Source organism: Temnothorax nylanderi, unplaced genomic scaffold (assembly GCF_030848795.1).
Source record: "Temnothorax nylanderi isolate EJ_2023f unplaced genomic scaffold, tnyl_v1.0 TNYL_tig0088_pilon, whole genome shotgun sequence".
NCBI classification, from domain to species: Eukaryota; Metazoa; Arthropoda; class Insecta; order Hymenoptera; family Formicidae; genus Temnothorax; species Temnothorax nylanderi.
In genome coordinates, this window is record NW_027249150.1 from 20,597 (window position 1) to 48,271 (window position 27,675).

Consider the following 27,675-nt stretch of genomic DNA (forward strand, 5'->3'; position numbering starts at 1 on the left):
AAGCCTACAATACAATGGACTCACAATAGCTCGTGATTGCAGTCGTCCTGTATACAACGACGGGCGGAACGTGAAAGAGCAGAAACCGTTTAGTGTATAACGAGACGTCGCTCGTTAATAAGCTAATATAATTACGAGGAACGCGCGCGTTTGTTATAATTAACGTAATGTGTAAATATGGATCCGCGTAGCATCGGTGCACTCGTCTTCATCTGGTTGTGCCTCGTTCGCGAAATTATCCTTGTTAAAAGTTAGTGCTAGCAATTATCTCACGGATGAGAAAATTTTATTTCTTCCCAAATGCAATACTTGGGCAAATAACTAAATAGAACTTTTGACGATTATGATTAAAAATATTAAAATATATTTTGTCGATTTTTTCGAATTATATATAATTTTAAGATGCATGTGTATTTGGATTTATTTTATTACATGTTTGAACTAAAAAAAAAGAAACTAACAGAGGCAACATTTATTAGGCACAAGGGTATCGAGAGGATTCCTGATTTACAGAACGGTTTCGGCTACTCGACAATCATGCAACTGCTCGATGTCTTTCTCCTGTTCTTGCTGCCAAAGCGTGATGATCCTTTATACTAGAAGAGAGAAGGATCGTGAGTCTTTAAAAGTAATATTAAAGTAAAATAATAAATCAAGAATTAAACTATCGTATTTTTTATGTTATAGTGTGCGTCAATTTCACATATCAGAGGAACGGACTAAATGTGGATGTCACGTTGAGTTCGGATACACTCAGCACTAGAACAGTCACGAGTTAGTATTTTCGATTTCAATATAATATATATATTATAATTAATATATATTAATTATATAATTAATATAATATTATATATATAATTAATATGTAAGTTACATATAATTTATTTTACAGATTTCAAGGCGTTCCAGTTTTGCGTGTACGTTCCTGGTTGTCTTTTCTCGACCGCGTGTGTCAAAATCTTGGAGCTTAATCGATTTCCTAGGCACGTGTTAAAATAATTATTGTATTAAAAAAGTTAGAGATCTGTAATTAATGAAAAGAAATTCAAAATTTTGTTTCAAATAATTCAATTCGTGAATCTTAAAATTATTTTCATACTGCCAAAGCTATCCACAGTTAATCTTTAAACATTCGTTTTCAATTTAATCTGCAATTTCTAAAGCTATGACCTTTTCATATAGCTCGATTACGGCTTGCCTTCGCCTCGACATTTACGCCAAGAAACAACTTTGGCAGATCAATTACGATTGCATAAGCATATCAATGATGTTGCCGATTATGCCAACTAACAACACCGTGAGAATGACGGATACGGACGTGATCGCGGAAGCATCCACGGCAGAAAGCAGACAGTCATCGATGACAGAGCCGATGACAGAGCCAATGGCAGCAATGGCATCGAGCGAGATGGCGATCGTGCAAACGTCGGAAATGAATGGCGTGGAAACAAGCGGAGGGTCAGAAGAAGCGGAGAATATTACCGAAATGTTTGAAATAATTTCCAACATTTCGACGCCGATCAAATGACAATCTCAATTGATTATATTGATGTCCGCAGACGGCGGAATATTGAAGAAAATAATTAGCGATATAATAACAAAACTAAAAATATCAAAAAAGAAGAATGTGAGTGTTACGAAATAAGCAATATAGCGAGATAAGCAAAGATGGTAAATTAATACACAGGAAAAAAAGAAGTGTCAATAAATCAAGACTTATATACTCTTATATACACAACAATCTATAATTTTGAAATGAGATTATATTGCGTTAAATGAAGGCAACTCGTTTGAAGTCATTTATATAATTAAACGAAGTTTTATATGCATAAGTTCAACCAAAAAAAAGTTGAAATTCTTATAACATTATAGATTGTTGCGTATACACAAGTATATAAGTTTTGATTTAACACTTCTATGTAATAATGTGCTTTTCTTAGCTAAATTATAAATTGCTTCAACAATATTTTATGTACTTATATTTCATTATTATTAGATATTAATAAGTAATACAAATTAAGAATAGATTTTATCGTTATTATTAAATTACTATTCAATGGAATTTATCGAAAAACGTGATTGTTTATTATCGACTTATCGCAAACGTTAAAAGAATGATATCGAAAATGATGAAAGCTATGTATATACATTTTTATTCGATATTCATAATTAACTAATATAATATTATACCTAATCATTAAGAAAAATCTATAATATAAATAAATTATCGTTTTCTCTCAAACTTCCACTTATAAATAGGAGCGGTATCCTTCGAGCCAGGCTTCACTAGTTTCGGTTTCTTGGTTTCCTTGTCTTTCAGCGCTCTGCGCATCTCTAACTTCTGCTGCACGACCGTCAGTTCGCGTTCCCTGTTGACCCTCTTCTCGAGTTCTTTGTAGGCCATGTGTTTCTTCTGCTCGAGCTTAGCGATAGTCTTATTATCGAGTTCCGGTAGCTTCATACTCTTGATCGCGTCCAACGTTGGCCGATTGGTGCGCCTGGACAGAAGCGCCGGATGCGTGTTCAATTTCTCGGCGATGTCAAAGTTCCTCATCTCGGCACTGTCGTCCACGAAAAAGATGTGCTTATTCTGCGTCTCGTTGGCCGCGTCGATCATGTGCAACTGGCTCTGCAGCTTGTCTATCTTCTTCGCCTCGATGTTCCTCTTGTACGCCACGTACCTGAGGTCCTGCGTCTCCATCAGCTTGATCTGCTCGGGCGTGTGCTCATCCTCCTTGTCCTTCTCCCGATGAACGCCGTTCATCACTTTGGAGTTGATCATGTGAAAGTGGAACTCGTCCGGGTTCTTGTTCAGCGCGCGCTTCCTCAGGAGCTTGATGGTCGCACGCTTTTCCTGGAAGTCCCTGGCTCGGGCGATGTAGTCCTTCTTCTTCTCCAGCAGCCCCAGGTGTCTGCGGATCTCCGGTTGGTGACGTTCCCGGTGGGTCTTCTGGCTCGCCTTCGCGGCTTTCTTCCACGACGACATTTCGACGTCTTGCTCTCTGGAAAAGTGCCCGGATGATCATTGCGCACGTACGTTCAAAAAATGAAATAAATAAATTCGATAGTGAAAGATACAGAATACAGATAATATGCCGTTTACGTTAATTGTGCTTACCCTTTTTGTATTCACGAAAAAAAACTGCTATTGCAATAATAACGAGTACTGATAATCTCTATGCCACATAACCTCACATTTAGCGACGATACACACGACGCACGTGTATGTGTAATTGTGTATACTGTCACGTGTCGCCGTGTCGCACATGCGCAGAAAAACGAGCATTAGACATGCAGAAAGTGTAACTCAGTGCACCTGCAAAGAGCAGTTTCCATCTCTTTAAACAATCAGCTGATCGTCCTAGAGAGGTTAGGTCTAGAAGTGTCGGATCACTGATCAGTCGTTTCGCTAGAGCTCGAATATTGTGCAAGATATAACATATAATAATTATTTATTAGGCACTTTGAAATTTAAATATATGTGCTTTAAAGAAGTTTATTAAGTGGAAACATAAGGAACCCTTAGAGAAGAATGTAAAGAAAACATTAATTAAAGATTTTAAAACTATTTTAAAAGCTCTCAGATACTTTTGTGTGACAAAAATTGTGAGTTTAACGGAAAATATCAACAATGGGAAAAACTTCAAAAGACAAGCGCGATATATATTATAGAAAGGCGAAGGAAGAAGGATGGCGAGCCCGAAGTGCCTTCAAGCTGCTCCAAATTGATTCGGAGTGTCAAATTTTTGATGGTGCGTGTGCGTATAATAGCAGCAAATAATAATTCCGCTTCTTTTTAATTACATTTTATCACATGTTATTTAAACTGAGATAATGCACGATTTGGATAAATGAAAAAAGAATGTGAAAACAACGCAAGAAATTAAAATGTTACAGATAAAAATTTCAGATCTGATAATTAACAATAATAAATAACAAATGTTGAGAGAAGATCTTTGTATCGTTAAAAGAAAATTATTATTCTCTTTCTTTTAGGAGTATCCAAAGCAGTGGACCTGTGCGCTGCGCCTGGAAGCTGGAGCCAGGTCTTGGCTCGCAAGCTAAAGTAAATGAATTTTATAAAAGACCAAATAAAAGATCTGTGCTGTGTAACAAAAAAGTATTCTTCTTATTGTATAATAAAACAATTGTACATTTTTATTTTATAGCGAGAACTACCAGGAGACTTTAAAAGAAGGTCCTGCGTCTCCGCCAAAAATCGTGGCGGTTGATTTGCAAGCAATGGCACCTTTGGAAGGAGTTATCCAGCTGCAAGGTGACATTACTAACACCAGCACAGCGGAGCAGATCATTGCGCACTTTGATAACACCCGAGCGGACTTGGTGGTATGCGATGGGGCACCTGATGGTACGTATCTTTCATCCTTTTTGTTTTTGTTTTCAACAGATTTGTCTGTATGATCGATAAACTTTATTTTCAATTAATATCGAGTAAGCCATTTATAGTCCGAGCTTGGATCTTAGTAGCCTAGTAATATTTTTGTATTACACATATTTTCCAACCTTAGTAAACCTGCGCGTCGATTAAATTGTCTAAATTTTATTCTGTTCGCAGTGACCGGTCTACACGACATGGATATATTCATCCAATCGCAGCTGCTACTGGCCGCTTTGAACATAGCTACGCACATCCTGAGACCCGGCGGGACATTCGTCGCAAAGATCTTCCGCGCCAAGGACGTGACGCTTTTGTACGCTCAACTGAGAATATTTTTCCCTTATGTCTACTGCACGAAACCTAGCAGTTCCCGTAACTCGAGCATCGAGGCGTTTGTGGTCTGTAAAGACTATAGCCCGCCGGAAGGCTACGAGCCAAACATGCTGAATCCTTGGTTGACGGACGAGCCGTGCGACTTCGAGAAATTGACAGGAGTTAATAGAGTCGTCGTTCCGTTCGTCGTGTGCGGAGACCTCAGTCAGCCCGATTCTGATATGTGTTATCCACTAAACGTGAGTGTTTATGAAAACTATATTCTCGTTTGACTGTAAATCAAATGGTTCTAGCAACCCCTTGCTCTCCTTTATATTTTATTTTTTAATTTCGTTATGCCTCGGTTTTATCATTATACATAAATGTTTTCAGTACGAAGGTAAGGAGTACAAGTACCACGAACCGGTGCAAGCCCCCATAGCACCGCCTTACGAGGAAGCATTGTTAATAAGTAGGAGAAGAGCTGAGAAAAACGTTTCCACTTTCGATGATAGCATCGATTTCAGCGAAATCGACGTCGAAGCAGCGATTGAACACGAAAATAAATCGTCAATATCCGGAATTAAATGGGCGTTGAATTCTGCGAGTAATAACTCCGACAATCAGCCAAGTACATCCGCGAAAACCGTGCAGGATGAAGATAGCGGAGAGGCCATCGATGGGTTACAAAACTTATATCAACTTGATACATCCGTTTCCGATTGCAGCACCGCGAACGAATACAAAGATGAGTCTTTGGCGAATGATATGAAACGAGTATTGGTCGTTTCTGCGGATAATGACTTTGATAATGAATCGAATACAGTGGCGAAAACTGCGAACGATGCGTTATGAAATTAAAACCAATTTGCATCCAAGGAAAAAGAAAATACAGATGATAACTAAATACACTGCGAAACAATTTATTTATTTATTTATTTTCACGTTAATTATTAAATAAATTTTTATATCTTAAAAATGAACCTTTAGCCCTGATCCACTGATTTAATTTCCAGAAATCGAATCATCTATTGAAAACGTAAACTCCTCTATTAAATAATTCTTCATTTCTAATTTGTTTTAAAAACAACATAAAATATGTAACTCTTTCTCTAAGTTTAAATAAAAAACGAGATGGAGATTTCTTAATTTTTATTTAGCTGTAAATAAGGTTTGCTCCATCCCAAGTTTTTTTTTTATTTGTCAAATTATAAATACAAATTAGAAAATGTAATCTAATGCGGACGTTCATAAATTGTAATCTCTGACTTTCGTATATTTCTACTTTGTACATACGTACTTGTCTGTTTATATTGTTATTCCCCCACGGACGTACTGACAAACTGGTTTGTCGTTGAACAGTTCGATCAGTAAACACCCGATCGTTTCGGCAATCACGTCTGGATATGTTGAAAGACAAGGTATTTACTAAAAGCGCCGCATATCCGTTTTCGAAGATTTTTCACTTCGGACAGCAGGCGGCGAACAGAGTCTGTCGGTTTTGCAAGAAGACGTTTTGCTGCGTGAAATGTCACGATCGCCATGTGGACAAGGCGCATCCCGACGTGAATGCCGATTGTTTTCTATGCGCCTCTGAGATATTGCCGATGCGACAGTGCGAGTCCGCGAAACTGAACTTGGAGGATGAGAAATTGTTGAGCCACATAATAGACAAGCATTTGCCGTTACGTTGCCGGCTGTGCGGTGATTTATTTGTATCCAGAGAAGACTTCAAGTCCATCGGTAATATAATTCGCGAAGCAAGTTAATAACAAGATCCGACAGTCCGCAATTACTCGCGAAAATCGAAAAGCATCATCGTCCACGATCGAGAATTTTAGAACCAAATTTTCGACAAGTTTTGTTCCATTAGAGACGATTATTGTTTATATATTTAATCTGTACTTAAGTATTTACATAAAAATAACGGATTGAAAGAAATTAATGCAAACTCATGTTTCATTCGCTTGAATTTTAAATAATATAAAGATTACAGTCCGCTAGAAGGAAATGACCGTCAAATATGTATATGATATGCTTTTCTTCTCTATTTTAAAGTTGTGTTTTTATTTATAAAGTTCTGTCTCTATTTCAAAGTTTTGTTACTTGGAAAGCATGTAGAATATTATAATATACAATCAAATCGAAATTAAAATAAAATTTAAGGATATAAAATACATAAAATGCAATTCTTATATAAATAATAAATTTAAATTTCTTCATTAAAATATTCTCTAAAATTATGCATAACGCGTAAATTTCAAGTCTATAAATAGATCTTTTATCTTCAACGCCGGGTATTTTTTATGGCAAGTATGTTAATTCCACATTTTTAACTGAATCTTCAGCTGCGTGCAAGTGGTTTGAACGCTGGCATTGTCTGACGTCGCCGACCTGCTTCGACTACCTGGAGAAGAATAAGCTAAAACCGTACTCCATAAGCGAGAGCGACTGCAACGGCAGCAGATTTTGCACGCCGCCGGAAATCTATCGGAAGACCAGCACGCCGATGTTCATCGGCCAAAAGGCCAGCTTCGAGACGCCCTGCGTGCCGGAATTCACTTTGAAAACGCCCAAGACGAGCTCGCCGTACTCGATCGCGCAGATCGCGTCGATCTCGAACGACACGCAGTTCTTCAGCTTCGTGCTGCACGCCTCGAGCGAGGAGACGCCCTTCAGGACCTGCAGGGACGAGCAATTCTTCAGGACAAGCAATTCCTTCAGGAAGCTGAGCATCATGGAGGAGGAAGAGAAGACCGCGCACGAAGAAGCCGCCGAGAAGATAACTGCTAACGAGATCAAGGTGTCGTCGCCTGTGGACATGGACCTGACATCGCCCGAAGGCGGCATCCTGCAGGACTCGCCGCAGTCGGACGACGTCCGCGAGGACGTCGTGAAGAAGGTGAGGTTCTCCGATCAGTTTAAAACCGCGGCAGGCGAGACGCGCGGAATAAACTTGACGGACTCCTGCGTGCGAACTATTCTCAACACGTCGATGGAGGAGGAGGAGGATGAGTTTCACGACGCTAATAATGAGATCAACGCACGGAGGGCGAAAACTACTGCGGAAGACATAAAGGACGCGAAGAACGCAGATGATACGAACAACGTGAAAGACACGCGCAGCGCGGAAGGTGCGAAGAGCACGAACGACAGCGAAGCGGAGGATAAAACGCGCTCTTCGATACAACCTTCGGAGAATCTTTTAAGCAATTCGGAAATCAGGATCATTCAGGACAACACGAAAAACGCGAAAAAAGAGAATCAAGATCCTGAAGTGAGCGACGGAGGTGCGCCAACTTCGAATCAGCGAGATTCCAATAGAGTGTGGATCATGGTGGCGATGGAGAATTCGGGGGGATTGACCAACGATCTGATCAGTTCGGGTCTGAAGAAGATACAGGAGCAAATCGCGTCGGCGAATTGTCAGGCACCTTCAGTCAGCGCGCCCGAGTCTGCTAACGTCTGTAGACGGTCTATCACGACGATGAGGATGAGTGTCTCGAGTGTCGAGAGCTATTCCCCGAACAGGGCAGAGACGATGACGAATCACGGACAGCTCGCGCCAGCATCTTCTTCGTCGTTCGTGCAGAGCGGCGAAAACAGTAACAGCAGCGGATTCCTGTCGACCGTCGCGCAAGTTATGAAGCACGCCTTGAGAAGTTTCTCTGGTCGGTGAAAGTTTTAATCATTCGCGATTTTTAACCATTTCTATATAGATCAACACTGCTTCTATTTAATTTATTAGCAAATTAAATAGAAAGATAATTAGCCAATTTAATATGCTGTTAATTTAATTAAATTAATGAAGTTAAAATAATACTGTTCGTGTTAAAATAATAAATTTCGAAACGCATGATATTTTAAAATAACAAAATGTTATTTAACTTGAGGTATTGGTTTAAATTTTATATTTAACATCCTTTAATATTTAACAGTGTGAGAGATAAGATTTCGCGTTCGCAACTCTAATCTTCAACTCTTTTCGGAACTTCAGTTTCAGGTTTGAGAATACCGCCAAGAAGCATCGAGGCAACTGAAGTGATGCAGCGACGAGAGATCGTTGAGGAATTGACATCCTCGCAGGAATCATCCAGCAGCGCCAGCAACAGCCCAACTCGTCCCGGTAAACGGACCCGCGAGGTCACCGAGGGCTCTTCGAGGGAAGGTCCGATCGCGTTCGCGCTCGACATAAAGAGTCCCCTCGCGAAACGTCAGAAGGGATGGTACAAGATGATCAGGGGACGCCAGCCGATCGGCAGGATGCGGAACAGCCGCTTGCCAACCTCGCCCAGAGGAGTGTCCGCGGAGACGCAGGTTTTCAGTCAAGGATCCCTGACGGTGGGCGACACGGTCCTGCCACTTCCTGTGAGAGCCCATCAATCCACAGAGTAAAACGATGCTCCTTATAAAAGATGAAGATACCTAGCAGGCAGTAATAAATTAACCCACTTCATGAAATTATTTTTGAGAAACTTTTTTTTATCGGATTTAGAAAAATTAAATTAACGTTGATGAATGATCGAACCAAAGCTTGGCAAATTATTTTACTTCTTACATAATAATAACTTTTTTCTTTTCTATTTTTACTTATTCACTTTAATTCTTGTAACAGCAAATTAAGTGTTAAATATTAAAGTAATATAAAGAAAGTAGACGAAATACAATCACTTTTTACTCTTTAACTCTTTTACTCTTTAATTAAAAGGTAATTAAAAAATGATTAAATGCTTAATTCTATAGAAATAAAATTTTTTTGAAACAATAGAATATGTTTAATATGCCAATCTTATTTTATTATACATATAATAATTTATTATATATAGTATTGAACAGGAAATTTTTATTTAAACACTAGCACGTGCACATGATGTTTTTTATATTAAGTTATACATACGTTTATTTGAAAACTGATGCGATTTTTAAGAATGAATGAATTATATTAAATAAGTTATTTTTAATTTTTAAAATACACGTTACATTTACAAATAATTGTGATAAAGACAACTTGCAAGATGTCACCTTTTTTATATTTTTAAATACTGTTTTATTATCTGTAAGTATGCAATAAAAATTAATATTATGCATTTCTAATTAAAGGCGTGAATATGTGTTATACCAGTCTTGCAACATAATAAGTTTCGATATGTACGCTATTTCGAGCAACGTTAAATATTCATAACGTTTGATTCTTCCGCGTTCGATTATTAGATTATTTCATTCCAATTATTATTTTATTCCAATCATATTCCAGTTATCGACACAATTTTTACGTTATAAAACAGGTTTAACGTGTTTAACATGTTAACTTCTAATCGAGACTCGTTTATTATCGATTCGTAAATCGTTAATATTTAGCATATATATACAATACGCTATCAGAGAAAACAAGTGCGAAGACTTAATTAAATTCTTATCTTGATTCGTTGTCACACACACATTAATTATCTATCCATTTTGTTATAATCTCATCGGAAGTGCTTGTAGATACGTTGGGTTTCGTGAATATCAGTCAAATCGAAATATAATCGAGATTTATTTGGTCGAGATTCCATATCTCTTTTATCGATTTCTGACGATGTATTTGTCTTTATTGATCTAGAATTACATCTATATAATTTTTATATTATAATAATGAAACATATATAGACATTAAGAATTATCAAAAGTAAATTAATCAAAATTTTAACGTATTAATTGATATATTTAAATAGAGACAAAAACATGTTTCAAAGAGCCATTGCTCAAGAAATATTGCGTCATTTTTGGGGGCTGGTCTCAATATTACTCAACAAAGAAAAGATGACGGGGTTATCGCGCCGCACAATGACGTCGGAAGCATATCGTACGATTATAATGATGTACATTGTTTCTTTCTTTAAAAGATCTTTTTTTAAAATTACAATTAAAAAAGCGTAAGTATAGGAGAAAGTTCGTTTCGCTAGAGTTACTTAAAAATGTCTCTCTCGGTTTATCGATTATTCTTTCGACCAGCGGATAACGGTAATTTGTTTATAGTAATCGAGCCACGCAAAGGAATGAAGGGATATTGCACTATGCTTACAGAATTTAAATAATTGAGTTTATCCCAGCATTATGCACGCAATGTCACGCGTGTCACCGAAGGTTCTCAGCGAACCATGGCCCTCTTTTTCTATAGGAAGTGTCATTGAATCGGCAATATCGCAATGTCACGTTGATACTCCTCGATCATACTAATATAGTGATATAAAAACACATTGTTCCGCGAATTGTTGTAAATCTAACCATTATTCGAGGCGTTTACTTCGCTGCACAAGTAGATCCGCGATGTTTTTCAATTTTCAAGTGCAACTTTCGAATTTTGTAACGAAGGCAGGAAGATACGGCTTCATTCCTTATCTTATATTAATGTGTTATTTACTAGTAGTCGCACGTCATTCAGATTTTTATCAAAACTCATTATTTTATCACGTTATCACGACATCAATTTTTATCTCTCTCGTTTGTCGAGCGAGAGAGAGAGAAAGAGAGATGTATCAATAATATCTTTAATTATCTCGATTTAATTAACGTTACATTTCTTTATTTGTGTTAAAAAGAATTATTTTAAGAATCAATAAAATTCTTTCTGTCTTCTCTTTTTCCTTTACTACCTAACTTTTTCATTATTTTTAACCAATTAAATTTTAATGCATGTCTTTGTTACGCATTATTATAATTTAAAAACATTTTTTATCGAATAGAATCTTTTTTCCTCTTTTTCTTTCTTCGGCTTGCGTTATCGTCATCGACCGATCAGCTCCGACCGGATCGGCGGTCGGAAGCCGACTGAACAGCCGTTCGTGTCACGAACGCTCGGAAGCCTCGGAATCGTTCAAGAACGAAATGCCATTGTCGATCCTACCGAGTGGTCGCGCTTATGTCGATGATATATGTGCCGATTTCGCCAGGAATTTATTTATTCTGGAGCTGGAACTCGTCGCGACAACTACGGCACTCCCGATCGCGGCTCTTATCTATCTATCGATTGCGCTATCAAGCTGTGATAGCGATTAAATTATTCTCGAACGTTCTGAAGATATACCTCGCAATTTTTTAGACAATAAATCATATCGGTCTTCGAGCTACTCTAAAACGATTTCGGCGATCGCCGATTCGGAGCTGCACGCTGCACCGTCTTTGTGATATCACCTGCTGGTTTTGGTGATATCACATGCTGTGATTGTGTTTGTGATATCCCGAAAACATTATTGTATAAGAGACTCTTCGATCTGTCCCTCGCTGAACTCTTCGGAGACGAATTTCGAGTGAGTACCTAACGCGATTACTTCAGAACTATATATATGTACTAACAAAAGAATTTACTGTATTATTCAACCCTTTATACCAATGCACCTTAAAGCTCAAGATAATTTTTTGTCCTGACCACAGCTCTTTTATCGCACATATAAAATTTGATGTAAAATAAATATTTTTAAAATAAAATTATTTAATATAAAAGGCTTTTGCTATATCGCACAGATAATGCAATTTAATTGTCGTTTAATTTTGCTAAAGAGTCATCGTACACGTCACGCTTTCTTTGCAAAGTATTCTTTCATACATTAGAATTGTTTAGTCCAGATGTTCATCCGAATACCTACGAAAACCCACATTCCGTGCAAAATACAGCTGTACTTTTATTTTGTAGTAACGTTTCTTGTGGCAATTAAATAGCACCGATGGCTGCACTTAAATATAGAGCACGAATGTGAGTCACTCAAATGAACGAACGTCTTCATGCGCTATTATTAAATTTAATATGACGGTTTGGGAGCGAAACGATAAAAGCGCAGCCGTAAACAAACGGCATTCCGGTCAGTCCAATCTATTTAAATCGTCACTGCGGGCTCGGTAATCGTTTCTGGTCGACTAATAAGCCTTTGTTTCACAAGGATCAGTAATATTAGATTTGTAACGCTAGACGAGACCTGTAACATTAGATGCTGGCTATTACGAGGCAAGCAAATCGTTTAAGAGCAATTTAATTAGCAAAACGTAGTCTCAAAACTTTATCTCAGTCGTAATGTAACTTGAACGATGAAAGAAATGACAATTATTGTATTATTATTTTACTTTACACTAATTTCGATTAGAAGAAGCTGCAAAATTAAGTGGTACCCGCACTTGTCTTATCGCCAGTGATGTTTTTAAATAATTGTGCAGTCGATATATATACTGAGAAAAGAATTTGCTTATGCAACTAAAACTGTTTAAACAATCGTCACGGCCCTTGATCAAATAATGTAGCGTAATAAGAAATGTTGTTAATTACGATCATAATATGTAAAACCATTCGAAGTTTTAGCATTAAACTTGCTTATTCAAGCGATTCATTTGGGGTTTGGAGATTCCGTTTGACCGAGTTTTATTCGATTCAACCGCGGGCTTCCTTTCTCAGTATGGTAATACGGCTGTCATTATACTGCACCGGCTGAATATCGTTGAAGATGGGTCAAGGGTAATGTGTAATCGGCTCGTACACGCCAGTCGCGTGTCAAAAAGTCCGTCGCTGCTAACTGTGCAGCGAGTCGTTATCCGCAGCCGACATGAGTCGCGATAAAACGCGTGAACCGACATCAGGAATACACATGGAATCGTCGCCGGACGTGGATTACTTTGACTGACGGTGACAGTATCACTGACAGATAGAGATAAAAGAAATTATAATACAAATGCAATAACCTCTCGAGAGTCGTGAGATAACAGAACGAGTACGTGAACTGTGTTACTTGAATTTTATTTCTTATAACGCGAAGAAAAGATTTAAATAAGAGATTTAAATAATCCAAACGAAGAAAACGAGAGCGATCGATGTCAAGACGTGTCTTACCATGCACTTTTTATGCCGTTTTATCCTATATGCATGGCTGTCATCCTATTTTCAGCGAAAGATACTATTTCGATAACAAAATTCATATTGTTTTGATAACAAAATTCATATTGGGAAATACCTATTTTGCTTACTTCTATTTTCCTTTTCTGTTTAGATAACGCGTTTCGTAATCCGCTCCTATATCTACTACGGCAGAATTGCGTGGCAATAAACGTAAAAGATACTGGAAAAATTTACAACTCAGAAGTATTGATAAATAAAAAAAGAGGAAGAAATCAAACGGGAGATATCTTTTAATATAATATAACTGCAAGATTATCCCAAAAATATTTTTAAAAAGCGAGGTTTCGGAAATTTTTTTAAATTCCAACGTTCAAAATGTTATCTACATATCGCATGCATATATACATATTTCCATCACAATACGCGAGTTAACATCCCCAATTCACGTTCGCATTTTGCAATGCAAGTACGCAAGCCGCTTTGTACGATAAAAGCGTCTCTTCTAAAAAAAAATACATTTCACGAACAAATTTCAAAGCTCAAAAAAAATTATACGATATTTTGAAATTCTCCAAGATTTATCTCCGTAAAATGCATGATGCGTTCCGCGATTTGTACGTTAAATTATTCGTGCTTGTTCGAATGTGGAGGAAATTAAATAGCGCGAAGCGTGAATTTCGCGAGTGAAACACGTCTTGTGCACAGGGTCTCCTTATGTTTGTCCGTGCGAAGTAGCGCGATAACGCCATCCTTGAATAGACGCGTAGAAAATGTAGTTTAGTGTCACCTAACTGGAGGCAGTTAACAATATTAAACGCAGAGGTGATCGCTGAATGCGATCACGCTGAGAATTTACACAGGAATTCGAGTAGGAGAGCTAAACATAAAAATTTAATATGGAACGTTAATAATAACGGTATATTTATACGACGTAATGCATTTGCCACATACTTTTTACAATTATGTAAAACGCATTATATAAATATTAATGCGTTCTATATTTGTCTCGAACTGCACACGCTGTTTTCAAACACGTCAAACGCGAAGCGCGAGCTGAATCTCTCGGACAATCTAAAAGCACGTTTTTTTTTATGCCCGCCAACTCATCAGCAATTCATTCACCAATCTGCAATTGTAATTCTCCTGCTCACACTGTCTCTCTTATTAACAGCTTAACTGCTGGACTTTTCGAGGGATTCGCTCGATCTACGCAAGCATCTACTCATTTCAGAGGAGAGACATCCAGATCAGCCGACAAAACGATCCAGATCTTCAATCCAAAATCACGGATAAAAAAAAATAAATACTAAAACGCCATATATATCCACGAAGAGTTGCGAAAAGCACGATTTGAAATTCGTCGACGTTAACAAATGGTGACCTGTTGGTGCATCTTGAAAGAAGCGCATTTGCAAACTGCAGTACTTTAACGCGTGTGCGTTCGAGGAAGCCCGGTTGAAAGAAAGGTTGGGAAAGTTTCTCGAAGCCGGTGTGTGTGTGCACGTGGAAGGAGGAGAAGGGAACCGAAGGTGGGACTTCGCCGGCTGGCGTCATTCTGGGGAAAAAGTATATCCAGTGCATCGTAGGTCGCGAATTTAAATGGTAAAGCCGCGCGGTATCGTTCGCCGAAGGAGAGCGATAACTCGTGAGAAAGCAGCATTCCGCACGTTATTGATTGAATGCCTATAAGAGGGCGATCTATATTTAAAAAAAAAAAGCCGAAATATTTGCGAAATATTAATCAAGTATTTACTTTCGAATAGAATATTTCCTCTGTTTACGAAGGAGGAAGAGCGTTGAACTTGGTGTCACGTGTGTTCTGTGATTCATTAGTAGCCGAGGTATTTCCATTAATAATTGTAGGTGACTGTAGAAGGCCATCGGAGAGCTCGTTGCGGGATCGACCGAGACAATACGTGCTTTTACTCCATTGCGAGAAGGTACGCACTTGGTTACGAAGAAAACGAGGCTGTGCGACCTTCGCGCTCCATTTTATGTGATTTTCTCATCAGTACAATCAACACTACTGTGATTTAAACTGGTAAAAGGCCAGTACAGGACTTGCAGGATTAATAGAAACGATATATAGTCGTCGCAAAACAATTCGGGGTGCCAATCACTCTTCAACTAAATGTACACTTGAGCACGTGAGTGCCAAACGACGTTGTTGTTGCACGAATTATCCTCGTGTTATATGCGAGTATCCTTCGGCTTTCAACGGCATTTGAAGAAGTTTCTCGAAGCCCGAACGCTGCTGAATCCGTTCTAAAAGAAGAAGCACCTCGCCGCCGCTCGGCCGGGAAAAGCCGAAGACGAGACGGTATTCACGACAGCGATAGAGTAAGCGAAGCGACGAAGTGGGAAAGGGAAAGTCAGTGAAGAAGAGACAGACCGATAGACGAAAAGAGAGAAAGAAAAGCGAACCTACGGGTTCAGGTTCAGACGCCGATTTAGCAGACGCGTACGTGCTGCGAGGAAAGCACTGAAACGAGGAAAGAGTTTGAAGACAGTCAGAGGAAAGGAGACGAACTGATAGATAGAGAAGACGGGAGAGAGAGAGAGAGAGAGAGAGAGAGAGAGAGAGAGAGAGAGACGAAGATAAAAGAAGGAGACGGAGAGTCTAAAGGTTAAGTCCATAGAAGCAAGAAGGAACGTGACCCTTTTCGAAACTGTTCTTTGGGATGGGTAAGAAGAGTCTGGCGAGCTCGCACGCGGCCGGGAATGTTTTTGATGAGGAAGCTATCTTGAAGAAGGCACGATGGCGCAATCTCCTGGCCTTCTGGATCCTGGGTCTGTGCAACAATTACGGCTACGTCGTGATGCTCAGCGCGGCCCACGACATCCTTCAGAGCAAATTCGGTGAGAAGGTGAGTGATTCACGCGATTCTTGATTGTGTGCGAAGAAAACTGGAGTTTTAAATTTGGCAGAGTTTGCGGAGAGGACGAACTTAAAATTATATTACGACGAATTATATTCTGACCAAATCAGAAAATAATAATTTTAATATTAAAATTCAATTTAAACATCTTTTATAATGTAGTTTTTAGGGCATTGTTTGTAAAATAATGAAAAATATATAATTATTTTAATTTATAATTATAATTCTTTTACTAATTTTTACAATATTTTAAATATTAAAATAAAATTTAAATATCTTTTGTAATGTAGTTTTTCGCGCATTATTTGTAAAACAAGAAAATAATTGTTTTAATTTATAATCATAATTATCTTTCGATTTAAGAATCTAATAATATTTAAAAGTATGTGCGAAAGTAATTTAAACGAAATAATTAGATTGAGATTATCGTGAAGACACAGAAGTTATTTAATTTTAGAAATTCACTCCGATAACCCTTTAACAGTGGAATATTTGAAATATTTGAGATTTATCTGTGAAATTCAAGCGAAACGGAGACGTAGTTATCTCTGGATGAACTCACCGTGTTGTGGCCTGCTCCAGATAACAATACTGTGACTAACAACGAGTATCAGATTCACCTCCGCATGAGATAGCGTGAACCACTTTGCATTATTCACAAAAGACTGGCATAATAATAATTTGTGACGTGAATTCTCAGAGATCTTTCAACTTCATGCATCTTTTCTTTCTATATTTTGGAAATATTCTCGCGTTTTTATTTTCTAGAAAAAATTCCCATACAGGCTAAATATCTTTACGATAATTGTATTGTGTACAATTAAATTAACCTTTTATACCCGATTGATATTTTTTTATCGAATGTAGCGATATCTTTACATTTTCTTAAAAATTATCTGTTATCCGTCAGTTCAGAAATGAGTCCAACAACAACACACGAAACAGTATCCGCGATAATGCGTCTCAATAACGCTCGCATGAGACATTTTATCGATAAGTACACACATAAGACTTATATCAATATAGATTTGAAAGTGCAACGATGCAAGCAAAGAACGTGTAAAGCGCGCTATTGGGAAGTCAAGTGCAAACATTATTTGCTGAAACAGCGTATCTATTTTAATCTATTTCAATTCAAACAATTTAGAAGAACACTTAAGGACGTTCTCCGGTCCTTATATACTAGAGAAAATCGATTTTCTTAGGATTTTCTTGAAACTGTGAATATACGTTAATTTAGGTGTGCTTTATGCGTGGTATAAATTTCAGTACCTCTTCCGGTATAAAAAATAAAGATACTGAGCCTCAAAGTTTCAAAAAAAAAATTTAAATTTAATTTTTTTTTAGTTTTGGCATTTTTTCCTTATAGAACTCGACGAGAGGAGCAACTTTGGTCCTCTTGGCCAACCTCGTATCTCTTACCGTTTGGCCTGGAAAACCTTTTCATTAGTAAAAGTTGAAACTTTGAGGCTCAGTATCTTTATTTTTTATACCGGAAGAGGTACAAGTAATAGATGATTGATATATCTTTTCCTTCTTATCCTTTTAAATCAATCTTTTGCGATTGACATTTTGCATAGATCAAAATGTCAATTGGTAATATTCAACTTTGTGCAACGGTCTGGGTCAATGGCGTGAGTCTAGCCGCTTATTATTATCGATTAAATTCTTGCGCCGATATACGATACCAATCTGAAAAGTAATTAAATACTCGTGGAAGTTCCATGGAAAATTTTCCAACGATATTAACAGACCGCTGAGATACAAAATGCATGCAATTCTAACATATGTGCAAATGCAATTCTAATATACATATATTGAAGTAATCATTCGAATCATGCCGCAATTTAGCAATAAATTGATAAACGTGATCCGCGATAATGATAACACTTAATGACCCATTTAATAGCGTAATGATTCGATTTTGTCTTGAACGAGGAAAATCGTCGTGCTTTAATAATTCATGTCCTCCGGCCGGATTCCTGAGCGAGAAAAACGAGTGTCATTGATAAAGCAGCACGAGACTGCCTTATTGTGCAACCATTGTCCTTTCAATGCGTCGTATTTATAGTCGATAAATTACGTAAGAAAGGAGCAATTAGTATATCACGTGCGAAACGTTACACTCGCATAATGTCAAAATTATTTTTTTGACAGAGTACACTTTGTCTATTACATAAAATAAAAATTATTTTTATTTGGAGCGAGTTTACTACAAAAAAGATAAAAATTGCGAAACGATATTTTTATCGTGTCACTATTAAATTTTCACGAAGAAAATACTCAAATTAAATTCCTCGGAAAATCTCTCCCTTTCTCAAAAAACCCTTGGAATGTTTTCTTTAATTTTTATCTTGAACGGAGTGCTATAATTGAATTGCAATTGTTTTTCAAATCTTTCTAGGATACCACACCAATCACAAACGTCACGAACACGACGGATGGTCGCACGTGCAACAACGTTTCGACCGGTGTTATACTTTTGGCAGACATTCTGCCAGCACTGGCGATCAAGATCACGGCGCCGTTCCTACCATTTCTAGTGCAGTGAGTATCTATCTTTATTTCTCCTTATTTTTATTTCTTTCAGCCGCGTGTAACGCCTACGATGTGCATTCTCGTGCATCTTCGCGTTATCCTTGTCCGATTACTTGTCCGAATGAAGCCCAGTGAGCACGAATGCAAAACGAATACCTCCGCGTTTCACTCCCATTAGTTAATTGGAATGACGACAGAACTAAACGCGATGTGTGACTCTTTTTTTTTCCGTGAAACGTTTGTATTGTCTTCCAGATTCTACGTGATTTTTCTCGCGTTGCGCAATTGATTGCATTGGATACACGAGCATATTTCCTTTGAGATTAAAACTCTTGTCTGAACACCTGCAGATTTCACGCTTGGATGCTCCACGATAATATCATAATTAGTAAAAGCATTAAACGTAACATACCAAGATTAATTTACATTGCGACGATTAGACGATGCTCATAATGACGTACACTTTTAATTATGTCAGTTTGTTCTAAAATAAAGTGCAAACAATATGCAAACAAAAGTGTAATAATTAGATTTAACTTAACTGGAGGTATTTAATTAATCTAAGCGTTTTCATTCTCCACGTTTTGTACATGTAATATCAAATGTTTTAATATATCTAATAAGTTTTTATCACGTAAAGCAATTTTTTGAAGTATTATTTAGCTAATTAGACTAATAATATATTTCTTTCATGAGACGCACTCTTAACTGACAGTGTTTAATTAATCCAAACGTTTTTATTTTCTATGTATTATATACATGTAATATAAAAATTAATATATTTAATAAGTTTTTATCACGTAAAACATTTTTTTGAGATATTATTTAGCTAGTTAGACTAATAATACATTTCTTTTATGAGACGCACTAGATTTAACTTAACTGGCAGTGTTTAATTAATCCAAGAGTTTTCATTCTCCGCATATTATGTAATATCAAAAAAATTTATCAATATAATTGTATCTAATAAGATTTTATCATGTAAAATAATTTTTTAAGGTATTGTTTAGCTAATTAGACTAATAATACATTTTTTATGAGACGCACATATATACTTTTTGGAACAGAAAAATTTAAAATTTGTTCAAAGTGTATAAATGGCATATGGGAAATTAATCGAGTATGAGATCCAGCGTGCAATCCGAGTGTTTCTGCTCCTTCCTACTTATCTACTAACTATCTTTCTCGATACATATCCTCTTTTTTTTAAACCTCATCCGGCGCACGGCGGAGCCTCGGATATCGTGTAAGTCCTTTCGCGGTTGTGCAAACGGCCGACCCGAACCGTCAGTCCAAACGCTAATCGAGCAATCGACTCATTAATTACAGTGCTCGACTGGCTACCTGTGTGTTCTTTTCCGCTGCAGGATTCCTCATGGTGTCGTTGAGCACTACCGAATGGCTCGCCATTCTGGGCGTCGTCGTTACGTCGCTCTCCTCCGGCTTGGGTGAAGTTACCCTTCTCAGTTACAGTAACCAGTTCTCCAAGTAAGTGTACACCCCGTTTGTTACTGTCATATTACAGGTGCGTTATACTTGTTCTCGCTTGTTTATACACACACCGGAAACTGAAACTTCTTGTAGCTTCCGACACGAATATATAGATCATTGATTTAATATAGCTTCTCGTTACACAGCATTTTTATATTAATATAATTGTATTATAGACGTAATTTATATTTATACAGATGCGCGTATAAAATTAAGCAGTATCTCTTTTTATTGGACGTTATGTATAATTTTCTATGCTTCAGTGATTCTTTGGGAACAGCGGGAGGATCGAAAGTAGACGGAAGGAGCGTAAAATTTAAACTTTGAACGTATAATAAAATGTCAGATAGTCGAATTTAAAGCTGTCGGCTCAACGTTTTACGAGGCAGCAGATTCGTCGTTTGTTGCTGCGGCGGCGGGTATATTTCCAGAGTACACTGAATTGTAGTATTAACATTTAGACAGTTGTGACAGCGAAGTAGCGATAAGATAATGCAACGCTGGCGATTCGGTCTTTCAGATCTGGAAGTGTGTATATGTGAAAACGTAATGAACTATAATATGTGCGCGATTTTATACATGCGGAAAAATAAAGATAAAAGCTGCGCGCGTGGAGCTCGGCAGTATACGTATATATAGGTACGTTTATAATCACGCCATGCAGAATAACAATTACGACCGCTAACCGCTAATCACTCTCTCGTAAAACGTAAGAGGACTTGTTGTAAACTATTACGTCCGTTATGCGAGTCTAGAGTTATATTGTCATTCTAGATGAAGCGGAAGAGTCGCGTAATACAAACAACTTGTTAGATACAACAACCTGCTTATTAGACTCTAACGTCAGATGATTTGAAGCGCGAAAATTGTAGGACAAGCTTGCATTAATTTTAACTTCTATTTCTTCGTATTCAGTGTTTATTTTCTCGGCTTCTCAGCTACTTGATGATTCTCTTATTTTCTATCAAGTATTATTAAGTATTGACAGTTAATTGTCATTAATTCTCTCGCAGGCACGTGATCTCGACATGGTCGTCGGGCACGGGCGGCGCCGGGGTGATCGGCGCCGTGTCTTACGCCGGGCTCACCATGATACTATCCACCGAGCACACGTTGTTAGTTATGCTAGCCGTGCCGATCCTGCAAGCGATCACGTTCTGGTGTATCCTCAAACACCCGGCGCACACCAAAATCCCGATCACCAAGAACGGCATCGACAGCCAAGAGCAGATCATCAAGAACCCCAAGAAGAGCTTCAAAGACAAGATCAATTTAGTGCCCGGCCTGCTGAAGTACATGATACCACTCGGGCTGGTTTACCTGTTCGAATACTTCATCAATCAGGGCTTGGTAACGATATTCCGCTATAATCTTCATATCTCTTCATTACACATGTATCTCTAATCTGCTTATATATTCATTACAATCGTCCATCTCTTTCTGTTAACGTTATATAATTTTGCCCACGTTTGTGCTCTTGTTAAATCAACTCGATAAATTCCTGTTTTGATTTTTTAAGAGGGAAATATATGCAAGAGTTACAGCGTTAGGCATCGTCGTCTGTGACGTATCAGCCTTAATATTGCGAATCATTATCTGACTTGTTAATTTTACAAGCCGTTAACTGAGCAAGCGAAATTTTGTTTGTAGTATGAGCTTATCGAATTCAAAGACATTTGGTTGACGCACTCCGAGCAGTACAGATGGCTTCAGGTGGATTACCAGATAGGTGTATTTATCTCGAGGTCGTCGGTGAACATAATTTCCATTAACAAGATTTGGATCATGTCCGTGTTGCAGGTAACAAATGAAACTTCCGGAATCGAGAAGTCGAAGAATACGGATTGTATTGATCGGAAAACTTATTGTTCGAAATTGATTGTTTCTTTCAGTTCGTCAACGTCATAATCCTTCTCTTCGAGGCCATTTACTATTACATACCGAACATATGGATCGTTTTTGCTCTTGTACTGTGGGAGGGTCTGCTTGGCGGCGGGGCGTACGTGAACACGTTCTATCGGATGTCCACCGAGGTAACTATGCTACTTCTTCATTTAAGAAATATGCTAAAATTACAAACGATGCAGAATGACATGAAGGAATGCGTCAAAAATTGAATCTTTTTGCAATTTAATGCGATAAAGAATATTTTGCCACGCACGTAACGATATTTTCCGCAGCTTAAAATTAATCCGGTGTGAAATCTCTTATAGATTCCGAGGGAGGATCGCGAAGCTTCTCTGGGAATCGCGACGATGGCGGACTCGATCGGGATCGCGTTGGCCGGATGGCTGTCCATGCCTGTTCACAATGCCATTTGCAAGATGCCGCAGCCGACGCGACTGGGCAGCTAGAGATATAGCGGTGGTTCACCCGCTGCCGCGAGTGATAACAAAGTTTCCGCAGGCGGAGACTTTCGCTTCCGAAAGTTCCTCGACGTAACACGCCGGCGATTAGAGGCGAAGATAACGCGGCTGTTTCTTTTATTAATTTAACGATCGTAGGTAGATCAAACGTAACTGCTCTTAGCGCGTTTGCGGGATTGTGAAGCGATTAATGTTCCAGCTAATCTTCTAGCTTTACTAGAAGCATTTGAGTCTACGAAATTTTGAGGGAAAAAGTGTGGCAAACGTTTAGGATGCAGGCGACACGGTGGTGAATTTTTATCGTTTTATTAACTACTACTTTTAACTCTACTTTATAATCATATTTATTGGATTTTTTAAACATTTTTTTAAGCCACGACCGTATCGCTCTCGGAAACTTTCTAGACTCATTTTAAGTGTCTTCTAACAATAAGTAGTTTTGATTGCAATGTATTACAAATGTCCGAGCTTTATTCGGTACAAACGTTTAAAAGATATATTAGGAACAGGGCATATTGCAGTACATGTGCCATATTAAGTTTACATGATACATTATACGGCGACGTAGCACGTGACATACGAATATCATCTGCGTTTTCGCTGCGGAATGAAAGAAATCTTTCTCGAAGTACTGTATCTAGATTCTGCGTTGTACTGTAAGCCTATTTATTTTACGGTGCTGTGCCTAAATTTTGCGAATTGTACTATTTCTTCTATAGCGCATCTAAATTTTGACTTGTACTGTAGTCTTGTTTAACTCTTTCTGATACCGTAGATATATGTACTCTGAGGTTGCTATTAGTTGTCGATCTTCACATCGTTATTTTCTTGCTACGAGCAAACGGGATGCGCAAGTATTCTCGTGGGCCCGCAAGAATGTTGAAAAAATGTCTCATATTTTCTCAGATTTTTTTCTAAGAATTTAGACTTGTAAAAAATTCAAAAAAAATATATGTATATAATTTCTCAGATACTTCAGGAATAATTGGATGAGAATTTTCGAAATATTTCAGTATCCGTATGTATTATGTATGAAAATTTCTGAAAAATTGCGCTGATTTTCTCTTATTTATTCAGATTTCTATAAAAATATGTTAGCGGGAAAAATCTGAAATATTTTATTATTATTTTTTCTGAAAAATGTTCCAATTCATATAAAAAATCTGAAAAATTCTGAGACATTTTTCCACTAGGATGATCGCACGAAGATTCGAGGATTATCTCAGTATTAGTAGTACAGTAACGAATTGACCTCACTGATGAATTAGAAATCGTAATAACGCACTTGGATTACGCCGTCTCCTTACCTACTCACTTGCGATTAGATATAAAAATTACTAGTTCGAACTACCACGTTTCTACTTTGATATATCGATATTATTCTTAAGTCTTTTGATTGAGAAATTGTGATTTATAGACATTTACGTCAATTTTAATAAAATGATCATCGAAACCGTCGAGATGATAAACATTTTTTGTCTTGCCGAAGTGTGTGATTGTTTCAACGATACAATTCGAGAAAGCAGCAACTCAACATGTTTTTTACAAAGATCTAATCTTTGTACAATATTTAATAGCGACAAATATTATAACTTTTTCAATTATATACAAATGAAATTAATGATATGTTGCAAGCATATAAAGTAATAATTAAATTATATATAAAGTAATAATTAAAAGATTTTGAACAGTTGGAAAAATAAGAATCTTTACTGCGGAATTTTAAGTTGCTGCCTTTTTCAACTGTGCTATTGCCATGTTTACAGTCCGCCGGTTGCTTTTCAGTTCGAGCAATATTTCTTCTTTATGAAAATACTTACGCCAGCCTCTTAAACCTAGAACTACACACATACAAATCTGCAAGACCCGACAAGAATTTCAAGTCATTAACATTCTTGAAAATTTCTCCTTGTTCAAACACCTATTTTTTATTTTAATTTAGCAAGTCGATTAAATTTTGACTTTACAATCGTATTTTTTAATTCTACAATGTTTGACAATTTCCTGGAAAAAGATTTGTCGAAAAATATGTTCTTTTACCGGAGTTACATATAAAAATATCCATCTGGGTTTGCGAGATCCGGTATGTAGTCCGCGCGTATAAAAAAATATGCATGTAGTTCTAAGATTAATAATGCATGACTCGCATGTGATGATATTTTTTATATTTAGCAGGACGTAAATAGTGAGTATAGTATATGCTAGAAATATTACTTTTACTACGTTATATACGATAATGTTATTTTTCTTCAGGATAACTTATAAACGAGAACAATTGCGATATGTCTCTATTGTCGCGATGTATAAAACAAGTATTTTGTGCTTACAGCAAATAAATATCTAATAAAAATAAATATCTGGTAAAATAATGAAAGTCTACTACGCGATAAATTGTATCCATTTATATTTGTTTTGGAATGGCTTTAACGGGAGAGGTAATTCCTCCTTTCTAATTGTAAGATACGATGTATGGAAGATTCACGGAGCAATTAGGAACTGTATTCTTATAAGCCGCGCGTGTTATATTTATATCTATCTAATTAGACGTCTAAGCGAGTTGTCGATTAAACATTGCTTATACTCGCGATTTATGTGTTATACAGGATGCTTTTGATTAATCGCACTTTTTGCTCATTACAAGTGCGCAAGGTTGCGAGAAAACATTGTGTTTGATGCTTTGTCGTGAAAAATCATCTCTCGCAGATCGCGTAAAAACCTTAGCACACTATCTATGGTTTTTTTTTTATTAATAATGCTTTAGCAGTATCCTTAAATTTTTAGGCTTCAAAACGAATTTGATGGTTGTTGCTCACGAGGACGGCTTACATTACACCGTCGCCATTACGTCAATCTTTATGTAAATCGCTTCTAACGTTTACGTAAGACGTTTGATTAGTATTTACGATTTAGACTAAATTAACGAGTCCATCTTCTCTCATACTAATTCATAAAATGATTGTTCTGGCAAATGAAATGTTCAAGAAATGTCGCAAGAATATCCTAATTTTCATTTAAATCAAAAGTTTTAGATTTTTGGAAGCGATTATTAACAAAAGCCTAACTAAGAAGGTAATCAATCTACTGAAAACGGAGAGCGTCCGTTTTTCGTACCGTGATTTTTAAAATTACTGAATTACGCGCATCTTTCCAAAATAAGTTTGCCGGATTCCTCGTACTCCTGACGCGACAGCCACATTTGTTGGAACGAGCACAAGGAGCTGAGGATCGAGCCGCCGATCCAGGCACCATAACGTCGCTCGCTCGAGCTGTTCGCGCTGATTATTTTCAGTCTCATGCTCTGCGAAGAAAAATTGCGTCGTCATAAATCGAGAGGCCCGAAACTCGGTAATGAGTAAATTAGTGTGAGTACAGAACGTGCTTACCGGAGGGGTCTTACTGCACCCAAGTCCTGATTCAGTCTCTCACTAAATCCTTGAAGACAAGAATTGCCACCAGTCACCACCACGCTGCCATATAGACTCTGCAACAGAGATTTCCTTATTTTATAAATATTATAATTATATATTAATAATATATCAAGAGACGCGGTAGCGTCTCACGCCAAGTATATTATAATAATTTATTAATTATTAATTAACAAGATTATTTTTTAACAAAATACAAGAGAGATACATCCTTTCGTAAGCGATTCATATCCTCCTTTCATAATATAATATATATATATATATATACACACACATATATATATATATATATTTATATTAAATGATTCGGGAAGACTCCCCCAACAACATTTAAAAATAAACCAAATCGGAGAGGGGGCCCCTTTTATGCATAAATACTAAAGAAAATTAAACGTTTGCGTGGAAAATTGAACAATATTATACTTCAAAAAAATAGATTAAAAATAGGTAGGGTACATATTTTTCGGGCTCCCCCGATTGATTTATCACTGTCAGAGTTACAACAAAGGTTTTTACCAAGAGAGCCGCAAGAAAATATCAAAATTCGGAAAAGGCCCTATTGTAAATAATTATTACATTTTATTTTTTATCACGTTTTATTATTACCCATCTTCTTGCTTTTCTCTTTTGCTCTATATATAGCTACCCAGATAGCCAAGCGTTCCTTGACATAAGAAAGGAAATAGTTGTTCGGCATAAGTTTCTCTCTCCCCCTCTCTCTCACATTATTTTAATTCTGTTTTCTTCCCAATTCAACAAATACTTTGCTCTCGTAGCTCTCTCCTCCTTCATCTCCTCCTAGCATGCCTTTGCTAGTCCATTTTCCTTACCTTGTTCTAATTTCTCTTCATGCTCTTTTTAAGCTTCGTAATCTTAAACCTTCTCTCTTGAATTCTTCCTTTATTGTATAATCAAGTGTCGTCCAATCTGCTCCTATGTTTTAAAAATCTTTTCCTACATACTCTCCATTTTCTCTCAGTTGTTCCAGCCACATATCTCCACACCATATCCCATTACCGTCCAAACCAAAGAGTGTCGAACATCCACATCCTTTTTCTTCAATCCCTTCCAAATCTTATCGATTCCCCATTCATTAAACGTTTTAACTTCTACTATCACTTTCATTATTTGCATGAATATTCTCCTTACTACTTTGAATAATTTCAAAACGTTTGAGATTTTCCATTTCACATTATTATTGAATTTAATAACGTCAAAAATAGACTGATTTGTGATTTCACACAAGATTAGATATATTCTGATTAAAAAATGGGGTACGCAAAAAAGGTATATACATTTAATACATGTAAGTACAATCTACAAAATATATCGTTTAATCATTTACGATTACAGTAACTTAATACTGAGCTAGTCCAAATACAGCACAAAATATTTTTTAAATATT

The 27,675-nt window shown here is 37.1% G+C and overlaps 5 protein-coding genes across 5 annotated transcripts; 4 read left to right on the forward strand and 1 right to left on the reverse strand.

The window, feature by feature from the left end:
• Positions 1–2: 2 nt before the first annotated feature.
• LOC139774844 (uncharacterized) lies at positions 3–2,083 on the forward strand. The gene is made up of 5 exons (XM_071710337.1): positions 3–250; positions 480–614; positions 688–774; positions 893–983; positions 1,183–2,083. Exons 1-5 carry the CDS (start codon positions 178–180, stop codon positions 1,526–1,528), a joined length of 732 nt encoding a protein of 243 aa, XP_071566438.1. The 5' UTR covers positions 3–177; the 3' UTR covers positions 1,529–2,083.
• A 54-nt stretch (positions 2,084–2,137) lies between these two features.
• Positions 2,138–3,257, reverse strand: LOC139774842 (probable U3 small nucleolar RNA-associated protein 11). Its single transcript, XM_071710335.1, has 2 exons — positions 3,119–3,257; positions 2,138–3,002 (listed from the first exon to the last, which is right to left on the reverse strand). The coding sequence occupies exon 2, from the start codon at positions 2,984–2,986 to the stop codon at positions 2,225–2,227; it is 762 nt and encodes a 253-aa protein (XP_071566436.1). The 5' UTR covers positions 2,987–3,002; positions 3,119–3,257; the 3' UTR covers positions 2,138–2,224.
• Positions 3,258–3,346: 89 nt separating this feature from the next.
• Positions 3,347–5,694, forward strand: Trm7-32 (tRNA methyltransferase 7-32). Its single transcript, XM_071710333.1, has 5 exons — positions 3,347–3,752; positions 3,997–4,066; positions 4,170–4,369; positions 4,577–4,971; positions 5,105–5,694. Exons 1-5 carry the CDS (start codon positions 3,632–3,634, stop codon positions 5,564–5,566), a joined length of 1,248 nt encoding a protein of 415 aa, XP_071566434.1. The 5' UTR covers positions 3,347–3,631; the 3' UTR covers positions 5,567–5,694.
• Positions 5,695–5,826: 132 nt separating this feature from the next.
• LOC139774838 (uncharacterized) lies at positions 5,827–9,106 on the forward strand. Its single transcript, XM_071710329.1, has 3 exons — positions 5,827–6,454; positions 7,060–8,382; positions 8,709–9,106. The coding sequence occupies exons 1-3, from the start codon at positions 6,118–6,120 to the stop codon at positions 9,104–9,106; spliced, it is 2,058 nt and encodes a 685-aa protein (XP_071566430.1). The 5' UTR covers positions 5,827–6,117.
• Positions 9,107–11,647: 2,541 nt separating this feature from the next.
• Positions 11,648–24,305, forward strand: Cln3 (CLN3 lysosomal/endosomal transmembrane protein, battenin). The gene is made up of 8 exons (XM_071710330.1): positions 11,648–12,000; positions 14,743–16,438; positions 18,855–18,997; positions 20,318–20,476; positions 21,493–21,829; positions 22,130–22,279; positions 22,372–22,512; positions 22,693–24,305. The coding sequence occupies exons 2-8, from the start codon at positions 16,253–16,255 to the stop codon at positions 22,831–22,833; spliced, it is 1,257 nt and encodes a 418-aa protein (XP_071566431.1). The 5' UTR covers positions 11,648–12,000; positions 14,743–16,252; the 3' UTR covers positions 22,834–24,305.
• Positions 24,306–27,675: the final 3,370 nt, after the last annotated feature.

What these genes read in the sequence shown, in the direction of transcription:
- LOC139774844 (XM_071710337.1), top strand. Translation starts at nt 178, where the DNA reads ATGGATCCGCGTAGCATCGGTGCACTCGTCTTCATCTGGTTGTGCCTC. An exon ending in CGAAATTATCCTTGTTAAAA is followed by an intron (nt 251 to 479) that starts GTTAGTGCTAGC and finishes AACATTTATTAG; the next exon opens with GCACAAGGGTATCGAGAGGA. An exon ending in GAGCTTAATCGATTTCCTAG is followed by an intron (nt 984 to 1,182) that starts GCACGTGTTAAA and finishes CTTTTCATATAG; the next exon opens with CTCGATTACGGCTTGCCTTC.
- LOC139774842 (XM_071710335.1), bottom strand. Translation starts at nt 2,986, where the DNA reads ATGTCGTCGTGGAAGAAAGCCGCGAAGGCGAGCCAGAAGACCCACCGG.
- Trm7-32 (XM_071710333.1), top strand. Translation starts at nt 3,632, where the DNA reads ATGGGAAAAACTTCAAAAGACAAGCGCGATATATATTATAGAAAGGCG. An exon ending in GGAGTGTCAAATTTTTGATG is followed by an intron (nt 3,753 to 3,996) that starts GTGCGTGTGCGT and finishes TCTTTCTTTTAG; the next exon opens with GAGTATCCAAAGCAGTGGAC. An exon ending in GTCTTGGCTCGCAAGCTAAA is followed by an intron (nt 4,067 to 4,169) that starts GTAAATGAATTT and finishes TTTATTTTATAG; the next exon opens with CGAGAACTACCAGGAGACTT.
- LOC139774838 (XM_071710329.1), top strand. Translation starts at nt 6,118, where the DNA reads ATGTTGAAAGACAAGGTATTTACTAAAAGCGCCGCATATCCGTTTTCG. An exon ending in AGAAGACTTCAAGTCCATCG is followed by an intron (nt 6,455 to 7,059) that starts GTAATATAATTC and finishes CTGAATCTTCAG; the next exon opens with CTGCGTGCAAGTGGTTTGAA. An exon ending in CGCCTTGAGAAGTTTCTCTG is followed by an intron (nt 8,383 to 8,708) that starts GTCGGTGAAAGT and finishes TCGGAACTTCAG; the next exon opens with TTTCAGGTTTGAGAATACCG.
- Cln3 (XM_071710330.1), top strand. Translation starts at nt 16,253, where the DNA reads ATGGGTAAGAAGAGTCTGGCGAGCTCGCACGCGGCCGGGAATGTTTTT. An exon ending in ACTTCATCAATCAGGGCTTG is followed by an intron (nt 21,830 to 22,129) that starts GTAACGATATTC and finishes TTTTGTTTGTAG; the next exon opens with TATGAGCTTATCGAATTCAA. An exon ending in GGATCATGTCCGTGTTGCAG is followed by an intron (nt 22,280 to 22,371) that starts GTAACAAATGAA and finishes TGTTTCTTTCAG; the next exon opens with TTCGTCAACGTCATAATCCT.